General features: G+C 37.1%; 1 protein-coding gene across 2 annotated transcripts in view; it reads right to left on the bottom strand.

Moving 5' to 3' along the window:
- Positions 1-14,822: 14,822 nt before the first annotated feature.
- Positions 14,823-19,094, bottom strand: part of ALDH1A1 (aldehyde dehydrogenase 1 family member A1) — a 30,697-nt gene continuing 26,425 nt past the window's right edge. For both annotated transcript variants that reach the window (XM_058827730.1, XM_058827729.1), the window contains 2 exons: positions 17,516-17,590; positions 14,823-15,413 (listed from right to left, as the gene is read on the bottom strand). In XM_058827730.1, the coding sequence (XP_058683713.1) occupies positions 15,341-15,413; positions 17,516-17,590 (148 nt within the window). In that variant the 3' untranslated portion in view covers positions 14,823-15,340. The remainder of the gene's footprint in view (positions 15,414-17,515; positions 17,591-19,094) is intronic.

Here is a 19,094-nt window from a genome sequence, read left to right as displayed (position 1 = left end):
TCACTGATAGGGAATGAGTCTTGGGTTTTTACACATAAATAAATAAAAATAATTTTTTTTAAGACCTGAAAAAATTAGTAGAAGAAAGATAAAAAGGTGATATGCAATAATAATTACAGGAAACAAAATCTTCTAAAATAATTTGATAAGTTCTCAAAGTATGAAGGCCAGTTTTTGAGCAAAATACCAATAACCTCTCGAAAGATGATATCAATCTAAACCATAACTTATATAAAGAAACAATCTGATCCTGGTGTGAAAATAGGTAACAAAATTTCATTGTAATTAACTTGGGATTAATTTCTTCCTAGATGCAAATAAATGTGATATTCCAAAACCTTTTTTTATTATATCACCTAAGATGTGCTCTGTAGATAGAGCCATGGGTTCAGATATTTGGGACAAAAGATAATTTTAGAAAGTCTGCAAGGCACACTCCCTTGTTTAAAGGATTTAAAACACTGAGAATATTTTTCCCAAAAGCTGGTAAGCCTGGTAAGCTGGTTGTTATGATCTGACTAGTGAGAGATGCCTCTTTCTCAATTAAAGCGCAAATGAGACCATATGTTGAAATATCACAGGATCTCAGAATCACAGAATAAGCTGAGAATATGGACTTTATTGAACACTAAATACAAGGTACAGACATAAAAATTTATAGAAGAGAGGTGGTCGGGGTGGAAATGGGGAGAGAGAGAGAAAGACAGAGAGATCAGGATGAAGATAGTCACCACCCATAGATCCAGGGGCATCCCACCAGCTCTTCTTCACCCTGGGCATCTCAGTGGTGGGGAAACAAGAACTGTTCTTCAGGGGATGCCACCTTTATACATTCCAAGTTTTGGGTATCTGTGGGGTAGTAGCAGATGCTGCTCTTGTAACTTGGTGTGGTATGTGTATGAGCAGTTGCTTCCTTTCCCACAGTCTGCCACACTGGGAATTTTTGTCCAGATATGTTAGCCATAATGTGATAATTAGATCTCACCTCCCCAGGCCTGGAATTAGTACCTTCCTGTCATAATTTTTTATCCCAAGTTCCTGCTGTGGTGGTCTATCTTATGGCACACTCCTTCTGTGGATTTGACAGTGTTTTGAGACATGTAAAACATGTTTTTAAAGTCCTTAATGTATAAATAACTAGCACTGAAAGACTCTAAAATCTCTTATACCCTTTTAAAGGCATGTTCTTGTTGTCAGTGCATTGCACCATTCTGGCACCTTCTGATGTCTCTGATGACCACACACAACAATGATGCTGAAGCTGTGATATATCAGCTATGATCCAGCTGCAACTAGAATAAAAGTAGATAAATGTTTGTTTCTTGTTTTTTTTTTTTAACAAGCAGTTTCTTACTGTCAATATATCAGCCTCAATCCTGCCACATAAAGCAGACTGACAGTTCTGTCAGTGCCACTGCTGCTCTTGTGTGCTTCACGCAGATGGGCATTCTCTGTAAACTCTGCTCTCTAATACAATCTGCCAAAATCTGGCACTTGGTGTTTCCTATCCTCAAATGAACTTTGCTGCACAGTGGAAAGCCAATATTCCGTCATTTCCAGAAACAGAGGGAAGTGGTACCACATGTATTGGAACTGAGATCCTCTAGGGCATGATGACAATTTACTATAAATAACAGCTTCCAGAGAATTTTAGTGCCTGTATAATATGATGCTGCTCTCATCATCAGACAAGACTAGGAGTAAATATCTATCTGTCTATCTATCTATCTATCTATCTATCTATCTATCTATCTATCTATCTATCTATCCATCTAGCAGCTGATATCCTAAGTCCCAAAGCATGCGTAAAAATCTGCTCTCCTCTTCTTCGTCAGTGTTGCCTCCTAGATCAAAAAAATGAAAAACTTGTGATTTTGTCACAATTGTCCTGTTGCCTGGAATCACAAGATAAACTTTCCAAACAACGTTAAAGTAGTAATATAATGAGCAGTTCTTTAATGAAAGCTTTCAGGTGCACAAAATACAGCTGTTTGTGCATGCACGGTATTGGATTTCTTTAAGCTTTTAATGAGTTTAATTAATTAGTATATCTAGCAGGTATATCCAATAGAAGACAGATTGTCCTGGTAACCCACTCTTGGACCTGCCCTATTGGAGAGACCCCATATTTTGTCATGTCTTCTAAGTGCTGCTGCAAGACTGGTCTTCCTTGTTAGAAATTCTTTTTTTTAAAGTAAGACTGAACAGAATTTCAGGAAGGTGGCATAAATGTGTGAGAAGGAGTAACCTACTATTCTAAAGTGGAAGAAAGAACTAAGACCTATACAGTTATATATAAAACTATAGATACATAAAAAATAGATAAAAAGCAAAAGGCATCTTTAGGCATCTTCCCATCTATCCCAGCCATTCCCTCCACATCAGCATGCTGAAGACACTCGGAATCCTGGTCAATAGGCTGTGCACCCCCATCTTCTAAATAATGCCTGAAATCAAGGAGGACTTAAATCTCTGGGTTGTCTCCTGCAGATTCCTTCAGCACAAATACAAACCTGTCACTGTCAGTATAGAGCTGCCTCTAGCCTTGGCTTGGTCTCTGGTTTGCTTTCCCTTTGAATCAGGCTTTTAGTAACATTTCCATGGAAGCAAGATCATTGAAGAGTAGACACTGGTAAGAGGGAAGTGACTTTCTTTCCCTTTTCTGTGCAGCATTGTGGTGGTGGCTGTAGTTTCATTTCCCTGGTGACAAGCTGGTCCATCTATGTCTCACGTCCCAGTCTGACATTGCAGAAGCAGGATCTGTTTTTTTCCTGAGCTGCCACCCTCTCTGCTTGCATGAGAGGGTTGTCGTCCTTTTCCAGACCTGCTGCTGCTGTTCCTTTATGCCCCATATCTGGGACAGAAAAGGCACAGCATATCTGCCTGTCTTCTCAGTTGATGAAACATATCCATGCTCTTTCTGTGAAACTGGCAGTCCTGTGTGTTAGGAATGCATATTACACCAGAGACACTGTGTTGGGATGGTCATGCCATGGCTGAGGCAGGAGGAGAGGCTCTGTGTTTACCCAGTGCTGTTGAAAGCACAGACCAGCCAGGCAGTCTTTTTCTGGCTCTAGGACTTCTTCTTTTACACATGGGCTCCATAATTTGCTTCCTGTTCTGATGTACAGATCAGAGAAGTCCCAGCACTCTTCCTTTTACTCTTAATTAAGTCAGAGGCTAAAATTTTATTTGCTTACTTGATGTATAGGTCTATCTCGTCCTAAACTCAGTTCCGTATGCAATTTTGCAGAATACCACTAGGATGTCAAAAGTTATACATATGGTTATTTAGTGATTGTTAGATGTCAGATGATTAGATGATTAGATATTTAGCCTGAGTGAACCCAGGTTGGCTATGTTTACTTTTAAAGATTATAAGGTACCCTGACAGCTAACATTCTAACACTTCTAACATTTTCTAAAAGACACTCATTAACTCTTTGGATCCCACCTTTACCTTGTCTCCTTATTTGAAGGTGCCTCTCACCTCAATTAAATTTGGTTGGCGAATGCGTTCTGTATTTTTATATTCCAGAGTGTTTGAACTAGGAAATAGTTTGTCTCAGTAGTTCATCAGTTTTAACTGAAGGACAAATTTGTCACATTTTTCTTGTTAGTGTATGAACTTGACGAAGTTGTCGCTCAATTCTTCCTTGTCTTTCTCTCTCTCCTGAAGTCTTGCTCTTTTGCCTTTCTTACTAGCTAACTGTGGACATCACTTTTAGTTTAGTTTCTACCCTATTCACTCTATTACTTAAAAATAAAGGTAAAAAGATCATAGTACGGTATTTACATTCATTGACTGCAGAAGGATGCCTGGTGTCCTCACTTTATTAACTGCTGAATTTAATTTGAATTTAACTTTATTAAAAAAACCGAAACATATTACCTTCATCTGCCTAGCCACTTCTTTATTTCCAACATTTAACACTGTAAAATTTTCTGACTACATCCTGTCCTGAACTACATGTGAACATTTTGAGGCAGCTTAGGCTTTTTATCTGTTTGTGAGGCTCCCACTGCAAAACTGCTCCAAATCTTACTAGAAGCTACTAATAAATGAGCATCTAGATGTGTGAGTAACTGAACATTAGTTTCACATTGATATGGGCCATCAGATATGCATCAAGCTATTACCTGTATGCATAATAAGAAATGGTTTTAAAGCTTACAGTGAAGAAAAAGCAATTTTTGTTTTCCTTCCATTTGCCTCATAAAAAAGATGATGATGATGATGATGATGATGATGATGATGATAATAATAATAATAATAATAATAATAATAATAATAATAATAATAATAATACTAATAATAATAATAACATGTGCCTTGGTCTTCTCTCCAGTAGAGGTCAGAACAACATAATATAGTTCCCACCATCTGTATGAGTAATTGCCTTAGGAAAGAATAAATCCTTCCTTCTTGATCCCATAAAAGTCAACAGAATTAAGGCTGCTAATAACTTCAGATCAACTGGGAATTTGTGGAAGTGTGCCAGAAGTCTGCTGATATGATGTTTCAGCTGATGCCAGTGGTACATGTTTGCTGTTCTGTGGCTATCTAAAAGAAATAAAAAATTGATAGGCCATCTGAAATAGTGCATGGGAAAATTCAGGGGAAAAAAACCTTTCCAGTATTAATGTGTTTTTTAGAGATAATAACTGGTACTGTAACTGCTTGGGAATCTGTTTTTTTGATTTTTACTTTTAAATCAACATTGCTGAATCATATAATCTGACCCATAGATACTTTTCAGACCAAAGCAAACCATCATTCTCTCACTACAAATTTGTCAACTTGTGATGTTTGTTCAAAAAGCCTGATTTAAACATTATTTATAAATATACAGAAAAGGCAAACGCCAAACTCATCAAAATAAATTTTCATTTCATAATCTTTTATTTGGTCAAAAAAATAATGCCCTCAGTTTTATATGTCTTGTTTAAAATAACTATATATTGATTAAGTACTGATTTTTGTTTTCCTGGATAAATGTATAGATATCTAGTAACTTTCAGCTATATAAGTCTTATGGAGGATAATTTGGGAAACATTTTTGCACAGCAAAGATGTTCAGATAAACTGTGAACTGTAGCTCCTTGTACAGAGGTAGCAAACAGCTCTGCGAAGAATTCATGTCATGATGAATCTGTAATGGCTGAAATACCACAGGAATGAGAGGTTGCAAGCAAAGATATGATTAAAGAAAAATCCACAGCCTTTATAAGCAGTGATAGAATAGGGAAGAGGGATTGTCCTGCCTGACATGAACTGTCCATGGAGGTAGATACAATATTGTTTTAAATATCTGAGGCATCTCTTTCAGGAGGTATATGAAGGCACATATCCTTTCATTTTCCACATTGTGAGAGAACAAGTTCAAGAATACTTCAGACTTTACATTTCCATTCTCTAACACAAAACAATTATGAAAATGCAGAAAGGCTTCTGTTGTCAATTCAATCTAAGGCAGAACAGTCAGGTGCCATGCACAACAATGGTATATCCAATTCCCACTTTGTCTTTTAGTTGACTACAACAAATAAGTGTATACCAGGAAACTCCTTCCAGGCAACTTCTAAACCAGAACAAACCCAAGTAGCCTTGTCTCTAGCTGCCACTATGCAGAGTGGAGTTAGTTTGTTTTATCTTTTGTAAGTCACAAGAAAACTAAAATAGTATGGGAATCTTGCAGCAAATCAGGAAAACAAATTTTGGGAAAGTGTGAACATGAAACTCAGCATCATCATAGAATCACAGCATTACAGAATCACATGAATGGTTCTGGCTGGAATAGACCACTGTGGGTCACCTGGTCGAATCTCCCTGCTCAGGCTGGGTCATCCCAGAGCACACAGCACAGGACTGTGTCCAGATGGTTCTTAAACAGTCTTCCTCCAGTGAGGGAGACTCCACAGCCTCCCTGGGAAATCTGTTCCACTGGATGTTCACCTACACAAGCTATTCCTTTATGGTCCAATGGAACTTCCTGTGCATCGGTTTCTGCCCATTACCCCTTTGTCCTATTGCTTTGCTCAGCACCCCCAACAAAAGCCTGGCTCCATCCTCTTGGCACCCTCCCTTCAACTACTTACAGACATTGATAAGGCCCCTCTCAGTGCCTCTTCTTGAGGCTGAGCAGCCCCATCTCCCTCAGCTTTTCCTCATAAGAGAGATGCTCCGGTCCCTTCATCCTCTTTGTACAGCTCCCCTGGACCCATTCCAGGAGCTCCATGTCCCTGTTGTGCTGAGGAGCCCAGAACTGGACACAGCACTGCAGATGAGCCTCACCAGGGCTGAACAGAGGGGCAGGATCACCTCCCTCAAGCTGCTGGCAGTGTTCTTCCTGATGTATCCCAGGACACCACTGGCCCTCTTGGCCACAAGGGCACACTGCTGGCTCATGGACAGCTCGTTGTCCACCAGGATCCCCAGGTCCTTCTCCACAGAGCTGCTCTCCAGCAGGTCACGCCAGCTTGTCCTGGTGCATGGAGTAGTTCCTCCCAAGATGCTGGATCCTGCATTTGCCCTCACTGAATATCAGAAGGTTCCTCTCTGCCCATCTCTCCTGCCTGTTGAGGATCCTCTGAAGCACTTGGGTGTCAGCCACTTCTCCCAGCTTGGAGTAATCAGTGAACTTGCTGAGGAGGCATCTGCCCCTTCATCAAAGACATTGACACTGGGTGCAAAAGTGGAGTGTGACTGATACCTATAATCACAGGCCTCCAACTCTCCCCTGTCCCACTGATTACCAGCCTTTGACATCTACCATTCAGCCAGTTCTCCATAATTTTCACCATTTTCACCATCAAGATAATTTTTTTTCACAGCATCTTGGCTGGAAATATTTTACTATGTATGTGTGATTATCTGTCTGTACTCTTTGTGTGGATTTTACCAGGTGGTTGTAGTTTACTGTCACACACATATGACACACATTCAAAAGTTTGTGCATCAGCACTAAAGAAGCAAGATTTCTCACAGAGAGCACAAAAAAGTAGACAGATATTTTTGTTTAATTATGTGACGTCTTATTTATACAGTAAGAACTTTAGTTTTAAATATTTAACTTACTTCTGGTTTCTCTAAACTGATGTTCTCTTTTCTATCCCCACATTCCTTTTACATTTTCCTGGCTGAATACCACTGTTACTAGTCTCATCTTCAAAATAATTTATTCCAGGAACCACTCAACACAAAGATTAGTTTTAAAGATGTGCATTTTCTTTCAGTATAGAAGAGTCAAAGTGCATCTTTCAGATGAAACCCTGTTTTCTGGAAGTTTAAGCAGTAACACCATGCAAGCAGTCCTGAGGGAGTAAAATGCCAGATTCCAATGAATAACTTCTGTACAGAGCATATCGATGTTCATAGGAGATGTTTGTCTGAATTGCATGGTTACCTGGAGCCATCAAAATTAATGCTAGTGACAGCTGGCATTCCTCAAAAATACTCCGTTTAAAAATTCTTAGTAAATGGGACTGAAAATTTTGTATAGACTATAGAGTGTTCAAAAGTGGTCTCTTATTGACAAAGCAATGTCATCTTGGACAGTTCTGAATAATAGATTTAACAGTGAAAAATATCAGACTGCTAGATTTGGTGATGATGGAAAGTTTTGGACTCTAGGAGTCAACCACTTTAATACACAACTGGCTTGTCCCATACAGGTCTTCATATGACATGAAGGAACTCCTAATGAGCTGCGAATCTCTTCTTTCCAGATGCTTTCCTAGTGCATTAGTGCCATAAACCCCCACAAAAATCTGCATCAAACTGACTCACCCCACTCTTCTCACAGGCAGTTGCTTATTTGCTAGGGAAGTGGGCAAAGAAAGAAGCAATGAAGCCACTGTGAATGAAGCCTACTTAAATATAGGCTTTTCTGTCAGTAAAGTATAAACAGGAAAAAAAAAGAAGAAATAAATAGCACGTGCAACAGACAAATCTCAATAAAATTTATTCATTTGGATAAAAAAAATTAAAGGTGGTCTCCTGGTGTCCATAAAGCCACATACTTAAACAGCCCAATTTCTAGCATTAAAAAAGCCAGTGGAAGTTAGCTATAAAGCCTATATATTCTCAGAGGCAGGGGAAAAGTGAAAGATAAAATGTTGAAGGTTTTAGATGGGCTGTCTTAGGTAGTGGTGGCTGGTACATCATGTTCAGAAAAGAACACAGCCTAAGTGGTTCTTAAGATAATCACATCTTGTAAGACATGATCTATTTTGTAGCAGTGAATGCATGGACATTTTTCTTTTATATATAATTTTGTTAAGATAATGTAATAAGTGCAGTTACACAGTGCAGACTGAAGAAACCTATTGTGAGGAAAACACATGTCCTGCTTTGCTAAGTGTAAGGTTTAGGCTCCTAAGATAATTTCTCTTAGAGCTGGACCTCTCTTTAGAGTTAATGGAACCCTTTTTTTTTTCCTTTAGGTAGAATAAAATCATTAATATTGGAAAAGACCTCTAAGATCATTGTGTTCAGTTGCCTTCTTCTGTTTGTTTGCTGATGTCTAGAGAGAAACATAAGGAAATAATCAGAAAATCGGAAAAAATATAAGACATGAAGCAAGATGTTTTTCACACTGCAAGGTATCTTTAGCTCAATAGAGGGGACTCTTTCCATAATGGCTAATTCGCATGTAAATAACTCCAAAATTTAATTTCTCAATCATATTAAGTGAAGACTAACAAAAAAGCTACGTGTTTAGGGGTTTTTTTTCTTACATGGAATTTGTTTTTGTGAGCTGCGAGTACTTCTCTCTTTTACCTCCTTACTCTTACTTTGACCATGATTGTTTGTTCACAGGAACTTTTGCCATTAAAAGATTGCCATCAACACAGTGGATAATACGGGCTGAAGATCCTTTATGCATGAGTCAGATCCCTAAAACACATGTATTGTTTAGCAATACCCCATGCTTGTCCATAGTATGGGTTTTAAAGTAGTGCTAACATGTCTGTGCATATTTATGCTCTAAATAGAAGGTTCACATGACACTTTCGTTTCATCACACTCCCAAAAAGTCTTTCTTGTTCTTGAATATAGGTAATTGTGGACAGTGTTGCTTCTCACTTGGATCACTTATCTTTGTGTCGGACATTTTTCTCTTCTAAGGGCAATACATCTCTAATATTGCTCAAATGTTGTCAGTCTCATTCTTGCTGTCACCACAGTGTACTCCTTAGTCATAAGCATAGGGCACTACATATTATAAGGGGCTATACTCAGAATGAATGTAGAATCCAAAATACTGAGGTCACCAACATGCAAGAAGGCCACAGGCAAGGGCTTGATAGCTTGTACCATTTGTCAAGGTTTGATGATCAAAGGCACTGTTTTGTTTGCTGCAGCAGAGTTTGTGCTCTATGGGCCATGCTGTATTATCAAGGCCTTTTAGCTGTATATGAAAATGTACCTATAAAGAATGTGAAAAAAGTAAGGGATTTTTCTGCACTGATAGTGAAAGGAACGTGGCCAGGTGCAATACTATGTTTAATAACTTGAAAGCTTGTCAGAATTTGTCAAATTGCTTTTTATGTCCTTAGCATCTTGGATTGATAACTGTCAAGCTATTATTTAGTCATAATCTCTTGCTCCACATAGAAATATTAGAAAAATGAGATTATGAACTAAAATAATAAAACAAATCCTCTCATTGCTGCTATCTGTTCTAGCTTTCTTCCTTCTAAAAAATCCTCAGTACTGTTGGAGTCACAGAGACACAGAGAGTGTGCCCTTATCTCTGACACCTGGCTCTGACATCCAAGAAAGCACTGAATTTCATATAACATCCTGAAAACAACTGTTAAATAGAAAAACTAGAAGTGTGTAAATTAGAAAGCTTTCTTAAGTCACTGTGCGAAAAAGTTAAAGTTTGGAGCTTAAACTACTTTAGAAAACAGAAGAGAAGATGGAGGATTTAGGGTGTTGTCTCTTGTCCTTCTTCTTTCTTCTTCTTCTAGAAGTTTTTGGGTAATAGTAAGTGATTGGATAGAAAATGCCACAGTGCAGCACACAGGTGCTGGGTCATTGGATCACTAAGAAAAATAATTTACTTGGCATTTGTTAATTGAGTAAATGAACATATAAAAGACCTTGAAGATCTTAGCCATTTTGCACCTTTCTATCTTAGTGCACGTAGCTCCTTGTACCTTGAATATATGTAAAATAGATAAAAGAAGAATAAACAACCAAGTCCAAACAAGAGAAAACTGCCTTTTTCTCATTAATCTCAGTCCAAGGGGAAGAAGAACCCAGCCACAAATGTCCTATCTAGACATAGTACTAACCATTTTACTTGGGAGAATTGGCCACTTCTATTTGGCTTCCATCAAGGACAACCTTATGGTGTTTTGGTTAATATTTCTGTCAAACCTCTCTGCTTTTCCTGCTAGTAATGTTCAAAAGCAGCTATGGTCTCTTCCTCTTCCATGGCCAGCTTAAAATACTGTGTAGGTATCATCGTTGTTGCTGCTCTTTGAGAGCTGTTTCACAAGCCAGATTTCAACAGTCAGAAGACCGAATACACAGTTCTGTTTATGGGATCATTATGCCTGCCTTATTTTTCATGCAACATTAAACTGACTGACTTGGTTTTCCAGAATTTTTTGCTTTTGTTTCCAGAGAATTATATTCATCAAGTCACTGTTTTTCTCTCAGCGTAATAGAAGTTGTAATTCAGTCCTTCAGACCTCCTACTGAGTTCACAGGGAAGTATTATTTCCAAATTTCCAGAGACCTTTTTTTACTGCTTTATTTTATAGTGGACTTTTAATAATAAGGACTTACCTAAGTCTCAGTTTTAAGAGGGAATATGTGGAAAACACTAACATCAAGAGAATTTTACCATGACTAGAATGAAAAGAGGCAGAGCAGAAGGATCAGGTAGTTCAAAAACAGGCTGACAGCAAACATGGAGATAGAGGGGATGGAGAAGAACATTTCATCTACTCAAGTTCATGTTAAATCTTTCAAAATTATAATGAGATCTTACAGTGAGATCTTTCAGAATCTCAGGGTGATCCTTTGCTTTCATTCCTTATCAGAATCCTTATACTTCTGTCACTGCTCCCTTCCTTTTTCCTTTCTTTACTTGTAGTTGTCTTTTCTGCATTTATCTTTCATGTTCCAGACGATCTACTCTTCTCCCCAAAAAACCTTTTGGCTGCCAAGTTCACATCTTTCAAATTCCTCCCTAAAACCTATTTCATCAGGGAATTTTCACTTTTTATCCAAGCCAGATGCCTTTCTTGCTCTGAATATTTTTCCATATCTTCCCTTGTCTTTCTTAAGGCCTGCATATCTGGTAGTGAAGGATTATCAGTAATTTTCTTACTTGAAACAGAATGAGAATTCTTTACAAATTCACTGTTTTGACTGAAATAGCCTATAGGTCGTTCTATCCCTCTGTTGCCATTCAAAAGCTTCCTCTCTCTTAAAGGAAAAGAGTGTGTCAGAGGCAGAGAAGGGGGCAAGCATCACCTCACTGATGGCAAGAAAATGGGCCATTTCTTGCCACCTCTCTAAGGAGTCCACGTTTCTAGAGCTTGCTTTTCTATGTGGTATAAAATTGCTTGAAACAGAGAACTTTCCAATAAGACTGCAAAATCATGTTCCTGATCATACTTCCATGAATATTAAAGGTGCGCCTTTAACAGTGTTAAGGGGATGGAAGCAGAGTTCACTAGGAAAATAAATAGTCCCACTTAAATCTGCTGGAATGTTGCTCTACATTATTTACGTAGACAGACATTGCCTTCAAGAACGGTAGGAAAAAGTATCATGGTTTCAAAAATAAAATTAAAATTTAATTACTGCTGCTGTCAACTAGCAGTCAGTTTTCAGGGCCTTGAAAAGACATGCAACAAGGTAATTTCTCTCATTAAATTTCATCCTCTGTGAAATACTGACTACAACTTCACTGGCATTATAAGCAACATTTACATAGAGATCAACTAGTCCTCTTCTCGTGTTTCATTCCAGTAAATTTCAATGGTGCTGCTTTGGCACATAATGGGAGTAACATGATAATGATCCAATCCCAAAAAGAAAGGGCCTCCTTAATCACCTGTGTAATATTTGCAGAACTTAAGTTCCTCATTTATTCCTTTTCAGATCACAATTCATCATACCTATGTACATATATAATTCAAAGACATAGCAAAGATATTTCACCATCAGATGGAGACTCTAATATTATGAACATAGTTACAAACACACCTAATTTTGAAATGACATTTCTTTTTATTAACAGACGGACATGTCTTTTATTAACACTACTAATGGTGTGTGCATTTTTGAGAGAAATCCACCCTGACCTCTGAGTCAGTAAACCGGCAGCTGAGGAACAAATGGGTCCATATTCTTCCTTTTTTCTGGCCTAGGCATCATCATACACTGTGAACTAATGTGCTCATGTAAGTCAAACTGGACTATGAAATTGAAAATTGAGCCCTTGTTTGCCTTGTAACTGTTTAAAGGATTGACACAAATATTGAATCCCTTAAGCTTACTAGAGGCCAAAGAGTGTATCTGTTTACATTGGCATTTCTTGGGAACAACTTCAATGCATCATCAGATCAATCCAAATCTATACTTGATTCTGATGAAGACTTATGATGAGGGTGTTAAACCTCGGCTGAGTGAGTCTTTGCCTCTCTCCCTTTCTCCCTCTCTCTTTCTCCTCCCTTGCCCCCACCATGCATAATATACACATGAAAGCACTTCTCTGACTCAAGGCATTTCAAATATGGCTTCAAGTCACTACTAGATGTCACATTTTGATCACATTGAAAAAATAAAATTGACAGAACAAGACCATTGCCAGCTTTCTTTTACCCATCAAGACTGTCAAATGGGAACTAAAATACATATTTACAATATTTTTGGGAACATTAAAATATTTTAGATGTTCTAAGGAGAAAAAATATGCATGCATACAAGGGTCCAGCTGGTTCTTCTCCTGTACTGTGTTTTCCTTTTCCTTGCATAATATTCCAAAGTCATTCTTTGCCTGGGCTTGTAGTCACGGGCATGATGGGTAGGACTGGATGTGCAGTCCTCTGCTGCCAAAGCACACTCTGAGGAGAAGGGAACCAGCTGCCTACATAGCACACATTCAGAGGAGAGCTGCTTCAGACTAGCCCTAGTCTGCTTCTAAGACCTGGATGGCGACAGCTGTTGGACTATACCAGAAACCATGTGTGAGCCTGCTGGCTTAATGCCACCAAAAAGGAACCCCATTTTGCTCCCTTGTATCCTTCTTCCAGGTAAAGAATGGAAGTTGGGAAGATCAGGAATATAATTTTAGAATTGCCCTCCCGATCCAAGACAAAATGCAAATGTAGGCTTAATGCAATTTGGCTTATATATCCTGCTTTGAAACTTCTACTCTTGAATGCACAAGCAGAATTTCGATGGTAGAGATTTTGTAGATTGTAGAGACCCACACCAACTCTAAAAATAGCTTTCAATTTATTTTAAAACAGGAAAACCTTCACTGTATTTGTGTTTTCACTAATACTGTGTCCCAGTTTTAAAGTCTTTCAGGTAATTTTGTCATTCTTTTCTTATCTGCAGCTTAATTTTAATTTTTTTTTTTTGTTGGTTTGACTTTATATGGCATATATTTTTATTTCTCTGCTTTCTTCTGCCTACTATTGTCTGCAGAAAAATCTCTGCTAATTATTTCACAGTACACTATTACTTTTGATTCACCCTTCCTTATTTTCCTTTATTAGTGCTGTGCTTGATTCTTAAAGGGAACAAGAATTCAATTTGTTTGAAACCTATGTCTAATGAAGTTGCTTTAAAGGCATGAATATGGGATTTGGAATGGATACCTTTCAAAAATAGATAATGTAGAGGCTATGGAGAGAAATACCTATTTTCCGGCAATTTTATGTCCAAGTCCTTAACGGAAAAAGACATTTTAAGAAGAGTCATAGGGTGAAAGTCTCATCTGTATTTTGTTTTATCTTATTAAAAAGAAAAATAATTTTAAAATGACCAGTGTATCCAAATCAACAAAACCTTCTTTCCTTTAAATACTGAGAAAATTCTCCATGCTTGCTGCTTAAAAATTTTTGTTGTGCCATGTTCTTACTTATTGGCAGAGGTCATACTACGTAAAAGGTTGCTTCTAAGTCTGAGCCTGTCTAGCAAGAGTTTACTTGTGGCTCTGGATCCAGTCCTGAGAAAATAGGAGCCTGTCAGTAGCAGGCTGTGTACTGGCTGTCTGTGGGCAGTACACATCTGCTTATCTGGTTTATCTGGTGGCTGCTGGAGCTGAGAGGCCTTCAGAGGCTGAGCTGCCAGACAACTGTGAAATGCCAGATCTGAGCTTGTGATCTGCTTGGGACACAGGTGTTTAAAGAGGGCCTTTGTGAGACTATGCAGCTATAAGAAAAGATGTGGAAAAAAGGATGAAAAGAGACAATGGATTAGAGGAGGAAAGAAGAGGGAAGAGAACAGGAAAGTTACATGAAAGAAGGTGAGTACAGGAAAAATGTAGCCGGTATAAATTAAAAAGGAGGCTGTGTTCCCTCTTCTCCTCTTCTTTCTCTTCAATGTTTCTTGCTCATATGTCTGTTAAGATTTGTTAAGCATTTACCACTGCAAAGCCAAGTTGTCTACCGTTGTGTGTGTTCATGTTATTTCAGTTATAATACTGGCAAAATATATTTATCCCCAATATAGAAGATGTAGTTTATTTCTGACTACCTGAACACGCCACCGGTGCCTCTGTTGTACATATTGCCCAGTGGTAAACTGGTGTAATAGAAAAGGCTAATGAAGGGAGAAGCACTAGGTTTTGTAGGTGACTTTTAATATTTTTTAACATTATAGAGATTACATTCATGTAGCATGATGAACAAATTTAATAGTCTAAGAAATATATCTAGAGAAACATAGAAACATCTGCTAACTACTCTTAAGTGCTTTTAAGGCCACAAAGAAAATGCAATGAGAATTTGCCATCTAACACTTAAAAGAGCACATAAGTTCAAAGTGTACTTGTAGAATATACTGAAAAAGTAAAATTTTCATAACACTACAGAGAACGACAACTGCAAACAAGAGTAGATCTTTCTGGATATGAATTTTAAAATGAACCATGGAACAGACATTAAAGATTTCTTTTCATAATTAATCACCTTAATTTTTTCTATGCTATTCTTTATATTGTTAATGTACGAAGGTATCTCTTATACAGTCAGAAAGCAGAAAATATGTAATGAATCACTTGGACAACAAAACACTTAAGAATTCAGATAGCCTTTTCAGATTCATTTGAAGATGTTAATTTCTGCACCTCAAACAGCATTACGAGTTCTTTTGAGGGATTTTGATTGTGACGGTCTTAACTTCTGTGTATTCATGAAGTCCGTATTCTCCCCTAGATAAAAGAGAACAAAGAGCAACATTTATGCTAATGCTTTTTATATGAGTTTTGTTCTGGATGGGATTTTCAGTAGTAGTGTGGAATTGGCCAGATATCTAACAAGTACATTGGACATATTTGGAAGGCAGCTGTGCAGCTAGACTGCTGCTGGAAACCTTTTGAAAGGAAAAATGGGAGAGACAGCAGTTTTATTTCTGGGAGTGGTGTTTAAATTAAAGCATTTCTAAACTGTATTTCTGTACAGCAGCTCAAGAACAACTTACATCATCACAAGTATGTTTGTAAAGCACAAGTTATTTGTAAAGCTCTTCTTCTGATGTCAAAACTTTCTCCAGAGTCAAAGAATAGGGACTTCATCTCAAGTAAATGGGGACTAAATTATTCCATGACGAAAACTCAGTGAAAAAGAGTTAAAATCTTTGACATGTTATGAGCATGTTTCACCTTTATGTTTTCAGTGATGAGATGAAGCTTGTTTGTGTTCCTAAATATTTGACATCTGATATAGTTGAACTATTTAGACATAACTGATTGCTCTATGAGCAAGGGTTTGCTACAGCGTAATATTACGCAGTTCTCACTGCTGTTTTTCCTAGATAGACATACAAGCAAGGCAGAAATCTGTGCTCAGGACACTTGTACTGGCTGAAAATGTTTACTGTTTCTCTTCAATTTTGGAGATGAATTTTGTTAATATATGACATTCAGTAGATTAATTCATAATGGTGTTATCACTCCAAGAATTATTCAGAGAATTTTATTCTGTGGATCAAGGAAGTCAGTGGCTTAACACAACCACATCCTAATTTTTTCAGTGTAGGTTTTTCACAGATATTTCCTCTTCTACTAAAAATTGTTGTCATATATTTATCAATTTTCTCATGACAGACATCTATCTGGTGATGATTCTTTCCTTGACCTTTAGTGGGAATATTTTTATTGGTCTGATAATTGTGACTTTGAGCCTGAAAACTTTGTTAGCATGAAAGATTTATTCCTTCAAAATGTACTGTTATAGAGAGCATTTTTAATAGTCTATTATTTCCAGCAAATAAATCCAATTAATATTTCTGAAAAAGGCTGTCATTCAGAATTGATTATCTCCCAATTATTGGCACACAACAAAGGCAAAGCTGTCTTTGATAAAAATGGCCTAAATTACTGAAGGTTTTCAATTTCCAGTTTTCTAAAGCTCTCAACATTGGCTTGACCGTTCCTTTGAAGTCAGTGGGACCTTTGCCATCAGAAACGGATTGTGTCCAGTGATGAGCAAGTATGAAAACACTAGGCTTTATCTCTGAAGAAACTACATAAAAAGAAGCTCTGAAGTGCCTCACTTATATTTTTAATCACTTCCATGGTTCATTAGAAGTGTTATGTATTTGTCTTAATAAGAAAAAGAAGGCTTACATGTACTGTAATTAGTAATTTAGTCATTGCTTTAAAAATAGTTTATACATATGACATTATTTGCAAAGACTGAATACAAGTAAGACAGGATATAATTCAAGTTGTAACTGAATAAAAACTTAGAAGTTTGAAAAAATTTGTTTAGTTTATAATATTTGTATGTTACTTGGCTTCTATTCCCGGGAAAATAAACAAAGGTCCAAAACTACAGAGGGTTATTTTCACCATAACTTTTGACCTGGCTGGCATATACTGTAAAAACATTAGTTTCACAAATTTTTAATTGAAAAATCTTAGATCAAGGATGTTGGATAGCCTTGTGTTTTCAAAACCTAGCATTTAAAGGGGGTTTCATAAATTATCCACAGATTTATCTTCATGAAAATGACAGTTTCTCTACATAAACATAAACACAATGGTCAGTTTTGTTTAACAGCATACCACAGCCACAGTAGGCTGCAAACCGGTCATATTGAAAAAGTATGCATCTAAGAAATTTTCTTATTTTCTTAGTGGAGGAATTGCTGGTTGATGTTGCCTCTGACAATGTGATGCCTCTAAGCTCTCTAGAGACTAATTTGACAAAATCTCAAATTGGACATCCTAGCTATGCATATTTTAAGCTGGGGTTTGGAATTTCCTTTTGAATTTCTTGTGAATCTACAGTTTAAAAAATATTTACTTACATTTCTCGTCCATTTCCTGACATCTTAAAACCTCCAAAGGGACACTGAGCAGACAATGCACTATAGCAATTAACCCTGGAAAAATAGGAATATTACTTTTGACAGTGTGAAACAATTTTTTTCACTTCTGAAAAATCAGTGTTTTTTTGTCACCTCTAAAAAGCCTATAGTGATAGTCACAAACAGTATCTAAGCATATATTTGCAAAAATATATGTAGTTTGGAGATAAGATAGATGAAACATCAAAAACAGCTACAGATATTATCAGAGTACTAAAACTCAGCAAGGGTTTTCAAGCAGAGAGACAGTCATATCTCTCTCTGATCATTGCAAAAAAATTCCTAATTTGAACATAAGCTCTCTCACAAAAGATTACCCACAGATAAATGTTCTGCATAAGAGTTTATCATTCTAGTAGATAAACTCAGGGTAGTTTCACTATATATTTAGGAAGCTTTGTTTGGTTCTACTCAGTTAAACCTTATTCTGTATTGCAGTTGAGAACAAAGACACAATAATGAATAAGAAAGGAATTTCAGAGGCATATTTTTAGGTATGAAGAATTTTGGCAGAATACTCATCCTATTTCCTAGCTGAGAAGCTCTTTTTGTTTTACAACCTTGTCAGACCAAATATTCTCTATTTTCATATCTTATATTCTATGCTCCTGCTAGTCTACTGGTTTCAACAAAAGAGATTCTGTTCATAGCTAAGGATTCTGAGACCACCAATCACGTAAGAGCAAATCCCAAGTATTCCACTTTTATTCCAAACTTTCTTCCATATAAAGAATACCAACTCTGAAGTCAACACTCTTAACATACTTTTTTGAAAGAATATGTTCTTAGATCAGAGGACCTGGGCAGGAATTTATGCTGGTTTCAAGTGCTTTCAGATAAAATGTAAATTGGACACAGGTTTTGCATTCAAATAAAATTGATTGTTCTCCTTCTGGTGCATTGAAATAACTGTAGCGAAATCCAGAACTTCATCAGTGATTGTCATTGGACCCTGCTATGCCTCCAAGCTTTCACTCTTTAATTTCTTAGCTCTTTCTTTTCCAACTCCATATAGGGTGCCTCTTCTTTTCCATTGCTGGAAATTTGTCCTTTTAGTAGTTCTCATAGCTTGTATATCCTTTATTTGTTCAATCACATTTTATCTATCTTTCCCATCACAGATGGATGTTCTGCCGAGGCAAATGGCCACTGAACTTCAGATAACTAATTTCTTTACACAATACCAAAACTGATCTCATAAATTATCTATTGGGTTATCCCCAGATCCTGAAGTAAAGGGCACTCTCACAACATTTTATTTTGTTTCCTTTTCTTTTAGTAAGTAAGTTTCTTTTTTTGACTAAGTTTGTGGGAAAATTGTATGAAGACTAACAAGAAGTAATAATTTAGTAACACATTAAATAGGGAAGCTTGTGGGAAGAATAAACAGAAGAGACAATGATCTACCTCTATAAAGAAGACAAGGAATAAATATAAAAAAAAAAGACCATGCAAAATACTGTGAGTATGTCTTACAATTAGTGCCATGGACACCTGCACATCTGAAGTAATAATTTAA

The sequence above is a fragment of the Poecile atricapillus genome, chromosome Z (genome assembly GCF_030490865.1).
Source record: "Poecile atricapillus isolate bPoeAtr1 chromosome Z, bPoeAtr1.hap1, whole genome shotgun sequence".
In the NCBI taxonomy this organism is placed as follows: Eukaryota; Metazoa; Chordata; class Aves; order Passeriformes; family Paridae; genus Poecile; species Poecile atricapillus.
Note: the sequence above shows the minus strand (reverse complement) of the source record. Positions and strands in the feature narration are given on the sequence as shown.